Source organism: Musa acuminata, chromosome BXJ3-8 (genome assembly GCF_036884655.1).
Source record: "Musa acuminata AAA Group cultivar baxijiao chromosome BXJ3-8, Cavendish_Baxijiao_AAA, whole genome shotgun sequence".
NCBI classification, from domain to species: domain Eukaryota; kingdom Viridiplantae; phylum Streptophyta; class Magnoliopsida; order Zingiberales; family Musaceae; genus Musa; species Musa acuminata.
The window spans coordinates 4,802,782-4,819,559 of NC_088356.1; the positions used below are offsets into that span (position 1 = coordinate 4,802,782).

The 16,778-nt window shown below is 39.4% G+C and overlaps 2 protein-coding genes across 2 annotated transcripts; one reads left to right on the forward strand and one right to left on the reverse strand.

The window, feature by feature from the left end:
- Nucleotides 1-120: 120 nt before the first annotated feature.
- LOC135645633 (DNA damage-binding protein 1-like) lies at nucleotides 121-10,434 on the reverse strand. Its single transcript, XM_065164219.1, has 19 exons — nucleotides 10,202-10,434; nucleotides 9,726-9,774; nucleotides 8,774-8,833; nucleotides 8,608-8,699; nucleotides 7,749-7,800; nucleotides 6,588-6,650; nucleotides 6,436-6,485; nucleotides 6,255-6,330; nucleotides 5,115-5,324; nucleotides 4,905-5,011; nucleotides 4,675-4,783; nucleotides 4,315-4,515; nucleotides 4,014-4,229; nucleotides 3,734-3,844; nucleotides 3,115-3,390; nucleotides 2,726-3,000; nucleotides 2,225-2,576; nucleotides 1,297-1,581; nucleotides 121-898 (listed from the first exon to the last, which is right to left on the reverse strand). The coding sequence occupies exons 1-19, from the start codon at nucleotides 10,303-10,305 to the stop codon at nucleotides 317-319; spliced, it is 3,270 nt and encodes a 1,089-aa protein (XP_065020291.1). The 5' UTR covers nucleotides 10,306-10,434; the 3' UTR covers nucleotides 121-316.
- Nucleotides 10,435-10,784: 350 nt separating this feature from the next.
- On the forward strand, nucleotides 10,785-16,511 carry LOC135646220 (translation initiation factor IF-2, chloroplastic-like). The gene is made up of 12 exons (XM_065165540.1): nucleotides 10,785-12,678; nucleotides 12,774-12,806; nucleotides 12,952-13,065; nucleotides 13,249-13,398; nucleotides 13,480-13,578; nucleotides 13,668-13,730; nucleotides 13,811-13,966; nucleotides 14,111-14,176; nucleotides 14,497-14,733; nucleotides 14,830-15,105; nucleotides 15,198-15,386; nucleotides 15,916-16,511. The coding sequence occupies exons 1-12, from the start codon at nucleotides 11,206-11,208 to the stop codon at nucleotides 16,075-16,077; spliced, it is 3,018 nt and encodes a 1,005-aa protein (XP_065021612.1). The 5' UTR covers nucleotides 10,785-11,205; the 3' UTR covers nucleotides 16,078-16,511.
- Nucleotides 16,512-16,778: the final 267 nt, after the last annotated feature.

Genomic DNA, 16,778 nt, shown 5'->3' on the forward strand with positions numbered 1-16,778 from the left:
CAACATAAAATAAAAACATATCACAATCAGCAAGCAATAAATATCGACGAGGACAGGGCCACACCACTTTTCCGCACAAAATAAAACCATTTACGGAAAATGATAAAAAAACTGTGACCCTGAATGGTAAACAGATGGTAGCTTATAAAACATATGGTAAACAGATGGTAGCTTATAAAACACAGATGGTAAACGACAGCTTACATGCATCCTTCACTTGGGCACACAGACCCATCAAGTCACCATGTACCGCCATAGGAGGAAGCCCGCTGTAACATGAAGAAGCAGCAAAATGAGTTCCCATCCGAGACATTCTTCAATGCAATCTTGTCAGCTCCTCCACTCTCTTGCAAAGCTCCTCCAATGGAACTCCCATGGAGGATGCTATCTCGTCCATCCGACTGCGGCTGAGATCAAGGAAAGACTCGATCAAGTCTCCATCCAAGAAGTTCCTGGCATCCACCGTCTTCTTTTCGTTGTTGAACGATCGCCATTGCTCATGGCTCAGGCCACCCACCCCCTTTATTACCTTCACGAGGTTGGCCTGGAGCTTCTCAAGGAACACATATTGGTCATGAGGAAGGGACGCTACCACCCCAATGACACCATTGATAGTGCCAAATATAACCGTCGGAATGTGGCCTGCCTCCAAATCCGGAAGTCGCATTACCAGTGATCCATGTCGAAAGCGGTTGACAAACTCTCCAAGGTGGTATTCACCAACAACCTCAAGCCGGCCTCGCTCCTCATCTGTAGCTGCATCACTATTTTTCCGCACTGTAAAAAGGTTATAGTTGTTCTCAGCACCAAGAAAGACATCATCATCAAGAATCTCAACAGCTGACATCCAGTTTGCATTATAATCCCTAGCTAGCTCCTCTATCGCACCTTCCTCGTGCTGAAAAAGTAAAGTTACTCATCAGGTAAAAAATTCAGGGATGAACAATACATAGATGCTGAATATAAATGATATATCTGATTCAGCAATAGTCAAAATAATTCTGGTAATGTAAATCAACAAATGTACTATGTTCCTCATGCTTCAGAAATGACAAGATGCCAAGGCCCAAAAAAAGAACCTACACACTTAATATTCAACAAAGGACATGCATATATATATATATATATATATATATATATATATATATATATATATTTATATATATATTTATATCCCTCTTAGAAGACAACTATAAAAATTCTCCTGGGTCTTTTTCTGATCTTATTACACAAACAAAAAAGAAATTGGAACCATGTAAGTAATTTACAAGCAACACAGGGATAACTTGACAATACCTTGTATAACAACAGAGATATAGATTTCATCAGATCACCAACAACAATGAAATCACCGCGAGTTTGAACATACAAAGCAAGTATATGCCCATGATGTCCACACTCCGCCTGCAATTCCCTTGATCCATCTTCCCGAAGCATCCATTTGTATAGTTGGATTTTCTGATTAATAGCAGCCAGCAATTTACCATTGAAAGCATTGAGAGAGTACACAGCACCCTTGGTTTCCTTTTCAGCAATCAACTGCAATTTCCCATCTTCAACTACAAAAACCAGGATTCTTCCCTAGAAAATAAAAACCAGATAGAGAATTAAATTTGAAACTAGTGAATCATTCATCAAACATGAATCGCATTTGACTGGAATCTAATGTTCTGTATGATTTCTGTAGAATAGGTTATCTCACTGCAAATATTGGAGACATAAGATTCATCCCATATATCAAATGAATAATCTGTCATAATACAGATCGTCTTACATACATACAGAGCAAATTATATGTGAAATATTCTAACAACTACAAGGAGCATAACAATAACTACAGACCACGAAGAAGAGTATAATCAAATCTAATCAAACTGCAGCAATAATAGGTTGCTAAGAAGAATAAATGTCAACACTACAGAAAAGGCCCACTCAAGACTTGTATAACGTAACATATAAAGAATGCCCTGCAACTAGAAAACTGCAAAAGAAAAAACCTTCTAGAAAAGTTTTTTTATGGTAAAACTGACAACGTCAAACCTCATGATGAAAACGCAATACTGCACTTAAATACAAGGCAAGTATTTATGTAAGAAAGCCTGTACCAGAAAATGCACTGCAAGATTTGACCAAGAAATAGCAGATAATTCTGCGCGTATAGCCAAATTAATAATTTTGGAATATCCAGAGCTGATATTATACAGTTCATATAGCTAAGGCTCACCTTGCTAGGCTCATTTTCTTCAGGCAAAACATAAGCTGTTCCAACACAGTAATACGCATTATTGTCATCTGAGAATGAACAACTAATAATGGAGCAACCGTATTCATAGGTATCAAGAGGGTAGGTTGATATGAACTCAAAGGTTTGATCATCCAACAGGCGAACAAAGTGCATTTCTGTCTCCTCATTACTCGTCTGGCAGTTCTTGAGACTACAAATGGCAAATGTTCGAGACTGCTCCTGATGGCAAATTCGACGTGCATGTTCCCCCAGAGGAATTGTGCGAATGTGAAGCTTTTGGATATCATCTATAGTTCCAATTGAAAGTTCACCTTCTTTTGCTATTGCAAGGCTGTTTTAGAACATTAATATAAACTATAATTGGATGACAAAGAAAATTTAGCATCATAAATTGGGTAACACAGAATTATAAACTTAAATACTTTTGGCATTTTCTGAGATATTATGGCATAAAAAATAAAAAAAAGGGAAATAGAGAACCTGTCAGGAAAAGCAGCTGAATTAAATGGACACATGTGGCTGACTTCCTTCAAATTCACATTACTATAGAGTAACTTCTTGTTGCTACTGTAGATAACTGTAGGTCTATCTGATGCTGCAAATACATGTGTGGTATCCTTTGAAGAAAATGTTCTGAGCATAATAGGCTGAGTACCAAGAGAGACCTTCTTCCTATTAGATAATTCACCGGTGCTCAAATTCAGTAGAAAATTGAGCAGGTGTCCATCTCCAAGGGTACACAGAAGATAAGATACCTGATGAAGATTAAAGAAGGCAATTAATAGAGGCATCATTACTTGCAATAAAGCATAAAATTGTACTGCAGAAATGCCACAAGGACAGCATCTTTATGCTCCAAATCTGCTTACCCCTTCAAAGGTACATAGAAGAACAGATCGAGGAATAATTTCACCTCCCAGATTTTCTTTTGCAAGTAGTTCTAGGCTAGGAAGTGAAAATATCCTGACACTAATATCTGTCCACATACCAACTGCGGCTAATGTGCTATAATTAGGATTTTCACCACTTGGATTTATGTCAAGACAAGATATCTCATAGTCCAATTGTACATGTTTAACTTCGGCCAGCTTCCCATTTCCAATCTCTAAGTAAACAAGATGGCCACTGCCAGTGGCCAACAAAACCTGTATTTCACCGAAAATATCACCATGTCACTCAGTCTATTATCATACTAACTATGCTAGTAAATGTGCAAACCAACATATATCTGAAATATGACAGATTTAGTTTCAAATATATCCTTCCCAGAAGTGTTTTGTGCATAATAATATCACAGAGATGAAGGTGCATTTAGTTCCCATGTGGAAATGTCTCAATATAAAAGCTGAGGCACAAATGTAATCTTTTCATGCTCTAGAACTCATATGGTGTAAATTTAATATAGAACGATCATATGAGTTGCTAACAATTGTCTACCTATGAAATTTAAAAGAAGGGGAAAAGGTAAAGAAGAAGCTGAAACACAACCTGGGAGGCATTAGCAGTTGCAACGTTGACTGAGTAGCCTGAAGGTGCATTCCACTCATGCAGCAACTCTCGAGTGGTGGAACTCACTAATCGAACAGAATTAGCAGTAACCTAGTGCATATATTGCATTAATGACAATTTTTTTTAAATGCAAGCCCTGCCTCATAGAGGTATGGATAAGCATGAGTCCACAATTGATTAGCAAGCAGCAGCAAGTGTGGAATCAAGCTATCTGAACATAATAAAAACCACAATGAATGCAATCATTGTAAAATTGCACCTGCACAAGTTGATCATGGATGGCATTTTGACAAAATAAGGTTTGGGCTTCTGCGCAAAATCCTTCTATCTCAGATTCTTCTAATTCGTCATCCATATTCATTGCCAGGACACGTGTCTCATTGATGAAGCTTACCACCAAGAAGGTGTCATATGGATCATTAGTAGAAGACCGCAAGGACCATAACCCTTTGATACCTTGAAGTTCTACAGATGCCTACCAACAGATGTCTGCAGATAAATAAAAAATGCTCCAACTATTTTGATATGACCATCAATAAAGACACATAAAGGCATCATACCTGTTCATTAATCCCTATTCCATTTCGGACTATGCGGAGGGATCCATCTTTATAAGCTCCCGAACAGGTAACAACCTGACCCTGACCTTGCCTCTCAAGATCAACAACACAGAAATCCACAATAGGCCCCAGGTTGACATATTTTTCAAGAACTTCAACGTATGAACCCTTTGCATCAGGTTGTAGATTCAGTTTTATAAGCTGTTATTAAACAATTTCAGTGCAAACTTTCATAATTGCAACAGAACGCAACAAGATGCTGCGAAATCAGGCAATACATAGAAAAGCACAAATAGCAGCAGAGAATTCAACTGAGGAATCATTTAGTGGAACTGCCAAGAAAATCATTTAGTAGAATACCTGTGAATCACCATAGCTTGAACCAATATACACAACTGCATTATCAAGATAAGATATTGTTGATGCAACAGAGGTCTCTCCTAAGTGCTCAATTTTCAGACCAGTTACTCTGCAGCATTGTGCCAAAAAGAATCAGTATATTAACTTTGGAACATTTTACAGTTAAAAAAGAAAAAGAACACTCGGTGGGTCTGATTCCAAACATAATGAAACACAAACAGATGTTCCACCTTTCCCTCTCGTGAGTGATGACGAGTAAATGTAGAAGGCCTGCGTTATCACCAAGCAAGTACCGAGAGCCATCTGCATCAACTCTTCCATAGGCCCTTGTAATTGACTGTACATAGCAATGGGTAGCAAGCCACAGAATTAGAAAAATAATTGAACAAATAATTAAGTTATGATTAAAATGACTAAAAGCATTAAGTGAACGAACTTACCGGTCTGATTGGTATAGCTTTAAAAGCAGAAACACTACAATAAACGATCGTCTCCTCCCCTATAATTATGACACCACCAAGGGGCATGGGCACAGGAATCAGAATACCAGCCCCGTTATCAAGATTAGTATGAGACAATGGACCCTCAACAAAGTCCTTATCCTTGAGCGCTATCTCATAAGTCTTAGCATGCCGAGCATCCTTGTTATCCTGCATGACATAATCATGAAATTAACGATACTTTGAGATTTTCTTAGTATAGATTAATTGGCTCAGTTTTAATTAAATAATTTAGTAAACATATATTCAAGGCCTTTTAGACTTTCCAAAAGGCATCTTAAGCAATGAAGATATTTAATAAATTGGAAACACAGCAGACTTACCATGAAACAAACACTTTCTGTGGTAAACTAACTATACAAAAAAAGACCCAAAAGAAACTAATCCAATCGAAAGAGACCTTAATTCAGATTTTAAAAGAAATGAAGTACTGAACTTGCAGTTAAAGGTTCAGAAAAGTGACTAGAGGTGATACGAGGTGGAGGGACAGATCAGATGTTATGAATGTGAAACAGAAAAACAGACCAGATGGAGACTGCACAAGCAACAAAGCTGTGCACTAACCTGTGCTGTTATAACGTTTAAAACTTCTTTTGGAAAAGAAAATACATTTAATACTGGATATCACCTTTTTTAAGGAATGACCCATAAAATCATGTTTCTCATATGTTTTCACCAGGATGTTGATGCACACAATACATCTTCTTAGTTAAGCAATAAATTTGTTAAAATGTCATAGAAACAGTTGCAATGTTTCAAAAACTACTTAAAGATTCTCTAACCAGTGATGTACCAACACAGTCCCAATTTTCTACAGATACAACTCAAAACATACGTGGGCTTCTTGTTCTTTTTTCTACCTTTTTCCTTTCAAAAAGCCAAATATTATCATTGTCCATTTTGCTTTACTCACTTACCTGGTGAATAATTCAATGTTCCCTTACACAAAAAAAATTGGAAGCAAAACTTCATTCCGGCATAATGGTACATTGGAATAATAAGACTAACAAGTAATAGACATGAAAATGCTTCAGATATAACAAAATAAATGTTAATCAATGGTGTAACTTCTGTTCTTACTTGGTACAGGACCACAATTGTAGGCTTCAAACAGCCATAAAGAAATTTTATATCTAAAACTTGAAGTTCTTCAAGCCTGCGATGGAAACAAACATTACAAAAACATTTCTTAGAAACAAACCCTTGTTGAATGACTTGTTAATGAGTGATGATCCGATGAGAACATCTTCCATGGGGATACCTGATGTTAAAAGCTTCCTTTAACTGTCCTTTATTATCGAATGGTATAACCTGGCAAAGAAATAAAAACCATAAATTATGAGTAGCTTAGCCCTGAATGGCTGGATCTCAATCACAGCTATCACTTAAGAAGTAGATTCACAGATGTATCACCTTAAATAGACCATCATACAAGTGGAGGCCAATCAACCGACAGTCAGGGTCAATCAAACCAATCTACAAAAACAAAGAGGTTGACATCAATAAATAGCAACCACATAATTAACTCTAACAAGGTCTGCCATACTGAATCGTACCGCCCGGTACGGGTGGTACATACCGGTCCGACAGACTAACGGTACGCGGACCGCCCGCTACCGGTCCGAGTGTAGCATACTGTAGCAGTACTGTAACACTAATAAGTAATAACCACAATCAGTACTGTAGCACTAATCAGTACTGTAGCACTAATAAGTAATAAGTAATACCTAAGTAATAACAGTACTGTAGCATTACTGTAGTAGTAATGTAGCAATAACAGTACTGTAGCACTAATAACAAGTACTGTAGCAAATGAACAATTATATCTGGAGAACACTAATAAGTAATAACCACAATCTACAGTGCATAACTAAGCATCTCCATGGACCTTTGGCCCTACACTGACCAATTGAAATCCAAGTCATTCACTTTGAGTATTGCTTCCTGTGCATAGGAAAGCAGAGAAATGTGACAATACTTGTTTAGATCCACCAAACATTAAGGTGAATTGTTGAATTTAGATATAAAATATGATGACCTAAACGTGTGCCCGCTAAACCAGTCAATTACTCCATGCTCAGACATTAAGGGAATTTACAATATGGCATGAAGTGTCCACATTCCACAAGTGATCACACATAAAGAACTTACACTGAATGTCTAAAAGAATTCGAAATTGTACCAAGGATCTCAATACAGTAAAAAGCCACTTGAAAACACTTGCTTGATGTTGCAACTTAAGTAGTTACTGGCTGGCAGGGTGCTTATCCAAGGGGAAAGAGGGAGTGAAGACAGGGGCAGTTCTCTTAGATATGAGCCAAGTCTCTAACTTGTGCCCTATGCTGTGCACCGAATCATGGTACCCCACATTTCTCCTATCAACAATGGAGTAATGGACTCTTCTTTAAATACTTATGTTTCTCTATATTATATAGACAAAGACTCAGTACAAGACTGCAAAGTGGATAGAGATCATTCGAGTAGGAGAAAGTGAATCAACAATTAATTTATCAATGTACTATTTACTCATATTTCTCAACCATGAATGAACATGTAGTATCAAGTATCTTTTACCTGTCCGTTATCTGTTGGACGACCAATTCGATCAGAAACATCACCCATTGCTCTGCACAACAAAACAGCACGTTTTTGTATGCTTCAGTAAACAGGATCCTACAATTTGGTCTAGAATTACTACTCATGGGGGAAAAGCAAGTTTCGTTTATACTCTCATATTCAAGGCTAATGACTATGGATAAACAGAAGACTACACTGAATGCTTAAAAAAATCAATATGTGAGAACTATGTGAAAATCAAAGGCCTGGGTTCCTTGATTATGTATAACTGAGAAAGCAATGTGTATACATCATTTCTTCCATCAGAAAATTGATTGGAAAAGGTTAAAATCAACCTCGGCAACCAAAATGGCAAGTACAAGCAGATGAATGACATCTAAAGAGTTCATTTTCTCATTACTGTGAAATCATAGGGTATTGTAACTGCAACAATATTAACTACCAACTTAGTGCATGAAATAGTCCACGTGGTACGTGCGCAAAGGTGCATGTACTCTTAATAGTCTTTGCACACTGTCGATGTGTGTATAATGTACATACATCAATATGTACAAACATATGGATTAAGCATGAAATATCAAGACAGTTCAGTGCTCGCCTCAACCAAAATCATCCAGGTTGCCCTATTCACATATGTTTCAATCAGCATGTTATATAGTATATAATTAAATTAAAATGTAAGTCCCTCATCTTCAACATTCCACATTCCTTTTTGAGCATCAAAAGGCTCTTGCTCTAAAAGAAAATAAAGCTAATCAAGGAAAGAGTTATCCATGCATTACATAGGGCTCTGCACATGGAAGTATCAAGACACCTTTTCACAAAATAAGAAGAGCATTCACATATCCTTCTTTACCTTGTAATAAGCTCTGATGTCTCTGCATCCCACTGAAGAACACAGAATTTGTACCTCTCCGTAGCGATAAATAGAAAATCTTGAGGTTCACCCTATAGAGAATTCAATATATGTAAATTAAAAAGAGGTCTCATCTCGAGAAAGCATGAGAGGGCAAAAGACTCACATGCGGACGAAAAAGTTCGAGTGTGGCAATTCTTCCATATATAGGTACATCCAACATGGGCTGCATTAACAAAAAGATCAATTCAAAAATGTGAGTGCAACAAGAAACTAACACCAAATTGTAAGTGCTCTACGAATTTTCTGACTTTTAAAATTCAGATATGCATTAATTAATAAATCAAGTAGTCTTGAATCATTGTTTGTTAATAGTGATGAGAAGAAACAAAACACTATTGAGCTATATGATAAGATTGACAAAACAGACAAAGAAGATGATAACCAAAGAACAAAAGTGAAGTTCTAAGCAATTTCCAAACATATTTATCTCCGTCAATAGACTAACTGTATTGGCCTCAATATTAATCATATAGAGAGAGGAGAAACTGAGCAAGAGTTTTGTTATGATGATTTGCATAACCATCTTGCTGCGTCTAAAACACAGAAGCCATAACAATGATTGCTGCTCATAAAGCATGTGGAGAAGTCATATTTTACTTTCCACGTTCAACTAAAATTTCTAAGCATTTTCCAATTAATGGTCAAATTTAGATTAACAAGAAAGATGAACACCTGCTAGGCAAATTGCCTGGAAAAGCAAATGCTTCAATAGCACATGCAAAACATCCTTTCAACTAGAACACAACAGCAATAATAGATGACCCATCAAACTAATAGGATAAACCTAGTAACATGTTGCATAAGACAATTCACAAACATGATTCTGGCAAAATATTGTCTAGGCATCTAATATGTCTACGGATTAGCCTTATTTCCATGGTTCTTTTTTTTTAGAGGGTAATTTCGTACACATCTTTATCCCGTCTCGTACAAACTACTAGTAACAGCATCCTCCAACAGCTTTAATATTTCTAAACGAGCAACAAAAAAACTTCATCGATAGTGTAAAGAACAATTAAATAAAGAAAATAATAGACGAATTATGATCCTGTTACCTGCAGTCCATGAGGCGTAAGTAAATGGATTTCAATGCGTGTGCATTTACTGCAAAGAAAAGGCAGATTATCAATCAAAAGCAACGGCAGCAAGACTGAAATATCAACATCGACAAACTTAGACCAGCATCGCCAGGGGCAACGAAACCAAACGGAACCAAAGAAAACCCCAATCAAGAACTCCAAGAACTAGATAAATCAAGACCCTAACTAGACCTTAACTAGATGAGGCCTTCCAGTCCAATCACGGAACCCTAACTAGATAAATCAAGTTAAATCAATCAGATAAATCAGATAACTAGATGTGGCTCCATCAGATAAATCAAGACCCTAACTAGATGAGGCCTTCCAGTCCAATCACGGAACCCTAACGCGAGACAATCTCCACCAAAATCACAGAAACAGCCAATTGCAAGGCACAAAACCCTAAAAAATTAAAGAAAATGCTTAAGGGGAGATTCGGATAGAAGCATTACGCGATGATGAGGTTGAGCTCTTGGGGGCTGGTGAAGTTGCCGACGCACGAGTGGGTGACGTTGGTCGGCTTGTGAGCCGTCACCACGTAGTTCCACACGCTCATCCCCACCGCCGCCGCCCGAGTTGCTCGCCAAACGGAAGAGAGGAAGGAGAAGGCGGAAAAGGTCGGGAGCGAGAGGAAGCGAGAGGAAGGGCCGTAAGGGTTTCCAGCGCTTGAAACAAGAATAGAATGTGCGACGCACGTGACAGAGAGACCAGTTATTGCTATTGTGTGGATGGGCTCGACCGGTCCTTGTGATTTAGAACGAGACCGGATGGAACCGGTCTAATATTAGGCTTTCGGTTCCATGGTGGGCCTTATTTGGGCCTCTTCTCGACCCATCCATGTGATTTAGAACCAGACCGGATCGAACCGGTCCAACAATAGACTTTCGGTTCAGTATTGGGCCTGTCCATTGGATGTCACAACAGTAATAGGGATTTTGACAGGCAATGATCAGACAAAACCAATCCATGCAATAATAGCACAAATGTGGCACCACAGGGCGCCATCAAATATCCATCACAGGGGTTTACAGAGCGTGAGTGGATCTCCCCCTATCACAAACCTTATCGCCTACACACCCATGCTTACGAGCGGAGAAACAGCCATATCCTCCCTCAAAGTTAACCCCTTTTTCCCACCTTAACTTCATATACAGCATGGTTTTATCACGAGGAATCAGAGGAATCCAATTTCTCTCTCTCTCTCTCTTCTTCGGAGCAGAAGAAATTACAAGAAGTCTATCTCAAAGTTCTGAGGTAAAGCTCTCAAATTGAGGCCTTGCGTTCTTCTTTTGGAACGAAACTAGGGTTTCGGAGGGTATCTGGGTGAGGATTGGACGTCCTTTTGTTCAAGATTGGAACTTGATCGTGTTCTTGCCACTCGGGTTGCGGTTCAAAGATGCAATTTTTATGCTAGTTTGGTGGGAGTTGCGTGTTTGTGTGGCCTGCTTGCGGAGCAATGGCGTCTCCGGCTTCCCTCGCGTCGCTGGGAAGCGCGAGGTCCGTTTCCCCGGGAGTCTTCGAGGTGTTTCCCTCTGTCGTCGCTGTTCGGAGGGTTCATGTCGTTTCTAGTATTAGAGTCGGTGGCTTCGACGGCTGGAAGAAATGGCGTCGCGTTCGAGGTCGAGTGTGTAAGTGTATGGTGACCACCAATTTGGTTGAGGAGAGAGAAATCCCGTTCTCTGCGGAGTCCACATTGAAGGTCAGTAACAGCAGCGGTGGCAGAAACGATGATGCGGATCTCATCCTCAAGCCTCCTTCCAAGCCTGTGCTGAAACCCCTCCCTAACGGCCAGGTTGATCCTTCGAACTCGGGCTCCTCCATTTGGTCATCCGACATGGTTGTCCGTGAGAAGCCGATGGCCGCAGTGGAAGACACAGAGAAAGTGATAGAATCTCTTGGTGAGGTTTTAGAGAAGGTGGAAAAGCTTGAGACTACGAATGCCGTCAAATTTGGTGGTAAAGATATCAAGGGCAATGGTGCGCCCAGTGGCGGCTCCAAACCGGTTGGGCCTGAGAATGCAACTTCATCTCCTATGAAGTCGAAGACGCTTAAGAGCGTTTGGCGGAAGGGGAACCCTGTGGCAAGCGTACAAAGGGTAGTTAAAGAATTGCCCAAGGTCAGGGAGGATAGGAAGAAAGATATCCCTATAACCACAGAGACGAAGATATCAGGTGCTGCTCAAGTTGCTCCTTTGAGGCCTCAAATGCCTTTGCCGGCCAGGCCGAAGCTGCAAGCAAAACCTGCAGCTGTTCCGCCTTCCACTCCTGCAGTAAAGAAGTCTGATGTCCAGAAGGAAAGGAAACCAATTCTTATAGATAAATTTGCATCCAAGAAACCAGTTGATGATCCAATTGCAGCTGAGGCGATTTTAGCAACCCCTTTGAAGCCAGCAAAAGGGCCCCCACCATCCAAAGTCAAAGATGAACGACGTAAGAAATCAAGTTCTACTGGTGGATTGCGCAGACGTATGACAAATGATGGAGAGATATCCAAAGAGGAAGCCTCAGAACTTGATGTGCCTATCCCTGGGGTAACAGAGCCAAGGAAAGGGAGGAAATGGAGTAAGGCAAGCCGTAAGGCTGCAAGACTGCAAGCAGCCAAAGCTGCAGAACCTGTTAAAGTCGAGATTCTTGAGGTGGGTGAAGAGGGCATGTTGACAGAGGAGTTAGCATATAACTTGGCTGTCGGTGAAGCAGATATTCTTGCATTTTTGTTCTCAAAGGGAGTTAAGCCTGAGACAGTTCATGCTCTTGATAAAGACATGGTCAAGATGATATGCAAGGAATATGATGTGGAAGTAATCGAAGTTGACCCGGTTAGAGTGGAAGAAATGGCAAAGAAGAAGGAAGTACTTGATGAGGATGATCTGGACATGTTAGAAGATAGGCCTCCTGTTATTACAATCATGGGACATGTGGATCACGGAAAGGTACCAGTTTTTTTTTTTTTTTTCTTTGCTATTATTAGAGTTAAATCCCTGTATAAATGGACACTTATTTATTTATTGGTAATCTGGATTGACAGACAACACTACTGGACTATATTCGAAAGAGCAGGGTAAGTTCTATAACTTCTGTCCTGCATGTGCGTTCCTGTAAATTTCTTATTGACAGGTTTGAATGTCCTGCAAAGCAGTTGTGTGCAAAACTTTTCCACATGTCTATCGCCTCTCTCAAAAGCTGAGTCTGACTCATAATTACAGGTGGTAGCATCAGAGGCAGGTGGAATAACTCAAGGTATTGGCGCATACAAGGTTCTTGTCCCAGTTGATGGAAAGCCTCAACCATGTGTCTTTCTTGATACCCCGGGGCATGAGGTATTTGTTATGTGCTCCTTTTCTTCTGCCACTAAAATTTTCAGCTGATACTCCCTTCTGGTTTTGGGACCTCATTGTGATCTTGGCTTTAGACGTAAAATCAAATTTTGTAATATGAGTCTTGAATCTTTGTTGTGGGTGAACCATGCAATGCAATTAACTCCTGCTCTAAACTTGCCACAGGCATTTGGTGCAATGAGGGCACGTGGAGCAAGAGTGACCGACATTGTCATCATTGTAGTGGCTGCTGATGATGGAGTCCGCCCGCAGACCAGTGAGGCAATAGCTCATGCAAAGGCAGCTGGGGTGCCTATTATCATTGCCATTAACAAGGCATGCCAGCTTAGTCATGCTACATCTTCTTCATATCTGGCATGCAAGTAATTGATTACGGTTGTTCATTCATGGATTCAGATAGATAAGGATGGAGCAAATCCAGAAAGGGTTCTGCAAGAGCTTTCTTCTGTTGGCCTTATGCCAGAGATATGGGGTGGTGACATTCCTATGGTTCAGGTTGCTCCCACTTAAAAAATAGCTATAACCTTTAAACATACTTTCAGTTTTTATGGTTCATAAAAATCGTTAGTTGTCTCCTGAATCAGATTAGTGCTCTTAAAGGAGAGAATGTTGATGAACTGTTGGAGACTGTTATGCTTGTGGCAGAGGTATAAGATTAGTCTCAGATTCAAAGTTGCTTACTTTGGCGAATTTCATACCTTATTTAGTATTTTTCACAATTGCGAAGCTGCAAGAATTGAAAGCCAATCCTCAAAGAAATGCTAAAGGCGCCGTTATAGAAGCAGGTCTTGATAAAGCAAAAGGAGCTGTTGCCACACTTATTGTGCAAAATGGAACCCTTAAGAAGAGTGATGTTGTAGTATGTGGTGAAGCTTTTGGAAAGGTTTGCCTTCGTCTTGTTTCTTTAGGAAGAAGTGTGGATAAATTTTTGCCAGCCTTTTCATACACATTATTAATGTTCATAGTCTTGGTTTCTTCTCCTTTTTGAGAGCTTACTAACATTTCACGTTAATCGCCTCATGAGTAGGTGCGTGCTATGTTTGATGACAGAGGTGGTCATGTTGATAAAGCTGGACCATCAATGGCTGTGCAGGTATATTTTTCTCTGCTTATCTTGGGAATAACTAAAGTTAAAAGATTGTTTTCAGAACATCTGATGATTTGCACCATATGGATTAGTTAGTATTCTTGAAACAAATAGCTCAACACAATCGTTAATTATACACATTGCACAATATGAGGTATGGTCTTTTAAAAATCTTGAAGGATATGGTGGATGATAAACACTAATGTGATGTAATATTCTAGTTTTTCTGACTGGACGTTATTTTCATATTTCTTGAAGTCTTATATCTTTGTTTGTTAACCACTCTTATGCCTTTACTTCTTCACTTGGAATGTTCAAATTCCTAGGTAATCGGTCTCAGTAGTGTTCCTATTGCTGGTGATGAATTTGAGGTTGTCAAATCCCTTGATGTGGCACGCGAAAGGGCAGAAGCATGTGCAGAATCATTATGGGTTGCACGGATATCTGCAAAAGCAGGGGAAGTTAAGGTCACTCTGTCTTCCATCGCTTCTGCTGTTGCAACAGGGAAACAATCTGGTCTAGATGTGCACCAGTTGAATATTATTCTAAAGGTTGACGTCCAGGTAATATTCTCCAGATGCATGTTATCTTGGATATTGCATCCAGCACATTGTCTGTACATAACTCATTTCTGAACGCAACACTTTCATACATCTTAGGGTTCGATCGGAGCTATCAGACAAGCTCTTCAAGTGCTCCCTCAAAGTAATGTCAGTTTGAAGTTCCTCCTCCAGGCTCCAGGAGAGGTGAGCACTAGTGATGTTGATCTGGCTGTTGCTTCTGAGGCCATTATATTTGGTTTCAATGTGAAAACACCTGGTTCAGTTAAGAGCTATGCAGACAAAAAAAATGTTGAGATTCGTCTGTATAGGATCATTTATGACCTTGTTGATGACATGAGGAATGCAATGGAAGGACTTCTAGAGCCTGTTGAGGTTAACACTTGACCATCTTGAGCTTCTGTTTTTTGCCCGGACACCTAAACCGACATTTTATTTTGATTCTAATTATGTCTGTTATCTTCTAGGAACAAGTTCCAATAGGAACAGCAGATGTTCGAGCAACATTCAGTAGCGGTAGTGGACGTGTTGCTGGATGCATGATCACTGAAGGAAAGGTGGTGAAAGACTGTGGTGTTCGGGTTGTTCGGAATGGGAAGACAGTTCACACTGGCACAATTGATTCTCTTAGACGAGTGAAGGAAGATGTCAAGGAGGTACGTCACAAATAGTCGCTCATTTTTCAGAAAACAGCTTAGGTAACATGAACTGCTGTCTTCTAATAATTCACAATATTATGAACAACAATGCTATAGAAATTTGTATCAGGCTTACCACGATTGTAGATGGTGCCAATTGTATTCTGAACACCCAAAGTCTTATCAGTTCATGATAATCACCCAAAGTCTTATCAGTTCATGATAATCAGTTTACTGCTGTAGTATCTTTAATTCAGGAAAAAGAACGGACACTACCATGATCACATATTGCCTCTGATCATATATTAGCATGAAAATTACAAGCAACTTAGTTTCCAGTTAAATATGTTATAGATTTAATAAAAGTTTTACATCTGATCTTATATTTGCATTGTCACTGTGCAATATTTTTATGAATCATTCTCCATCATGTACTGTGGATTTGGCAAACAATAGTTCCTAAATGCTATAGTGTGAAATCTGATACCCCATGCATGGTCATGTTTTCTTTCTCGGGCAATGGTAAGTTCTTCTTTCTGGTATCCAGGTTGGTGCCGGGCTAGAGTGTGGAATTGGTGTTGATGATTTTGATGATTGGGAAGCTGGAGATGTCATAGAAGCTTTCAATACGGTGAAAAAGCAACGGACACTCGAAGAGGCATCTGCAACAGTGGCAGCTGCATTAGTTGGAGCTGGTATCGAGTTGTGAAGCGGAAAACAGAAATAGTTGATTGAGGACATTCTGGTCGATTTGACATGCATAACCTGTGGCAGTCTTGTAAAACCATCCCGCTGGTGGCGGTTCAAAGCAACTTCATCAAGCTTTTGGCAGGTTAAGTTACATGTCACATCTTCGAATTGATCTTTGAAGCTGCTCTGCTTCTCTGCCATATAAGCTTATGTAAAGTGAATCTCAGAAGTCAGATGTTATTTCTATTTCTTTTTTTTCTTTGTCCACAGAGAAGGGCACTAGATCTTTTTTTTTTTCTTAGTGATTCAATTACCTGTAACAAATAGTGATCGTTTTATATTTCAAAGCATTGCTTCCTCACGACAGATCGATGCTGTCCTGAGTTTATTTATTGCCCGATGTATGAAAGAAACCATACCTAAAAGGAAATATATACCATTCTATTTGCAGAACATGCTATATAGTGCTGTAACATCCTTGCATTACTATCTTGTGTTGCAGATGATATTGACATTCATTTTCAAATGGGAGCATCAGTAAGGTATAATATTTAGATGCTGCCCTGGAAGAGAGGAGCAAAATTAGGATTGACATGAGATATTGATGGAGAGCAGACATATAGTGCTGTAACATCTTTGCATTACCATCTTGTGTTGCAGATGATATTGACATTCATTCTCAAGTGAACGAGAAGCAAAATTAGGATTGACATGAGATAT

Bases quoted from the DNA above. Each gene is read 5' to 3' on its own strand.
- LOC135646220 (XM_065165540.1), top strand. From the start codon at position 11,206: ATGGCGTCTCCGGCTTCCCTCGCGTCGCTGGGAAGCGCGAGGTCCGTT. The intron at 13,579-13,667 runs GTTGCTCCCACT...CTCCTGAATCAG, and splicing joins GTGACATTCCTATGGTTCAG to ATTAGTGCTCTTAAAGGAGA. The intron at 14,177-14,496 runs GTATATTTTTCT...TCAAATTCCTAG, and splicing joins GACCATCAATGGCTGTGCAG to GTAATCGGTCTCAGTAGTGT.
- LOC135645633 (XM_065164219.1), bottom strand. From the start codon at position 10,305: ATGAGCGTGTGGAACTACGTGGTGACGGCTCACAAGCCGACCAACGTC. The intron at 6,651-7,748 runs GTAAAAGATACT...TTGTTTTTGTAG, and splicing joins GTCCAACAGATAACGGACAG to ATTGGTTTGATTGACCCTGA. The intron at 6,331-6,435 runs GTATCCCCATGG...TTTCCATCGCAG, and splicing joins AAGGAAGCTTTTAACATCAG to GCTTGAAGAACTTCAAGTTT.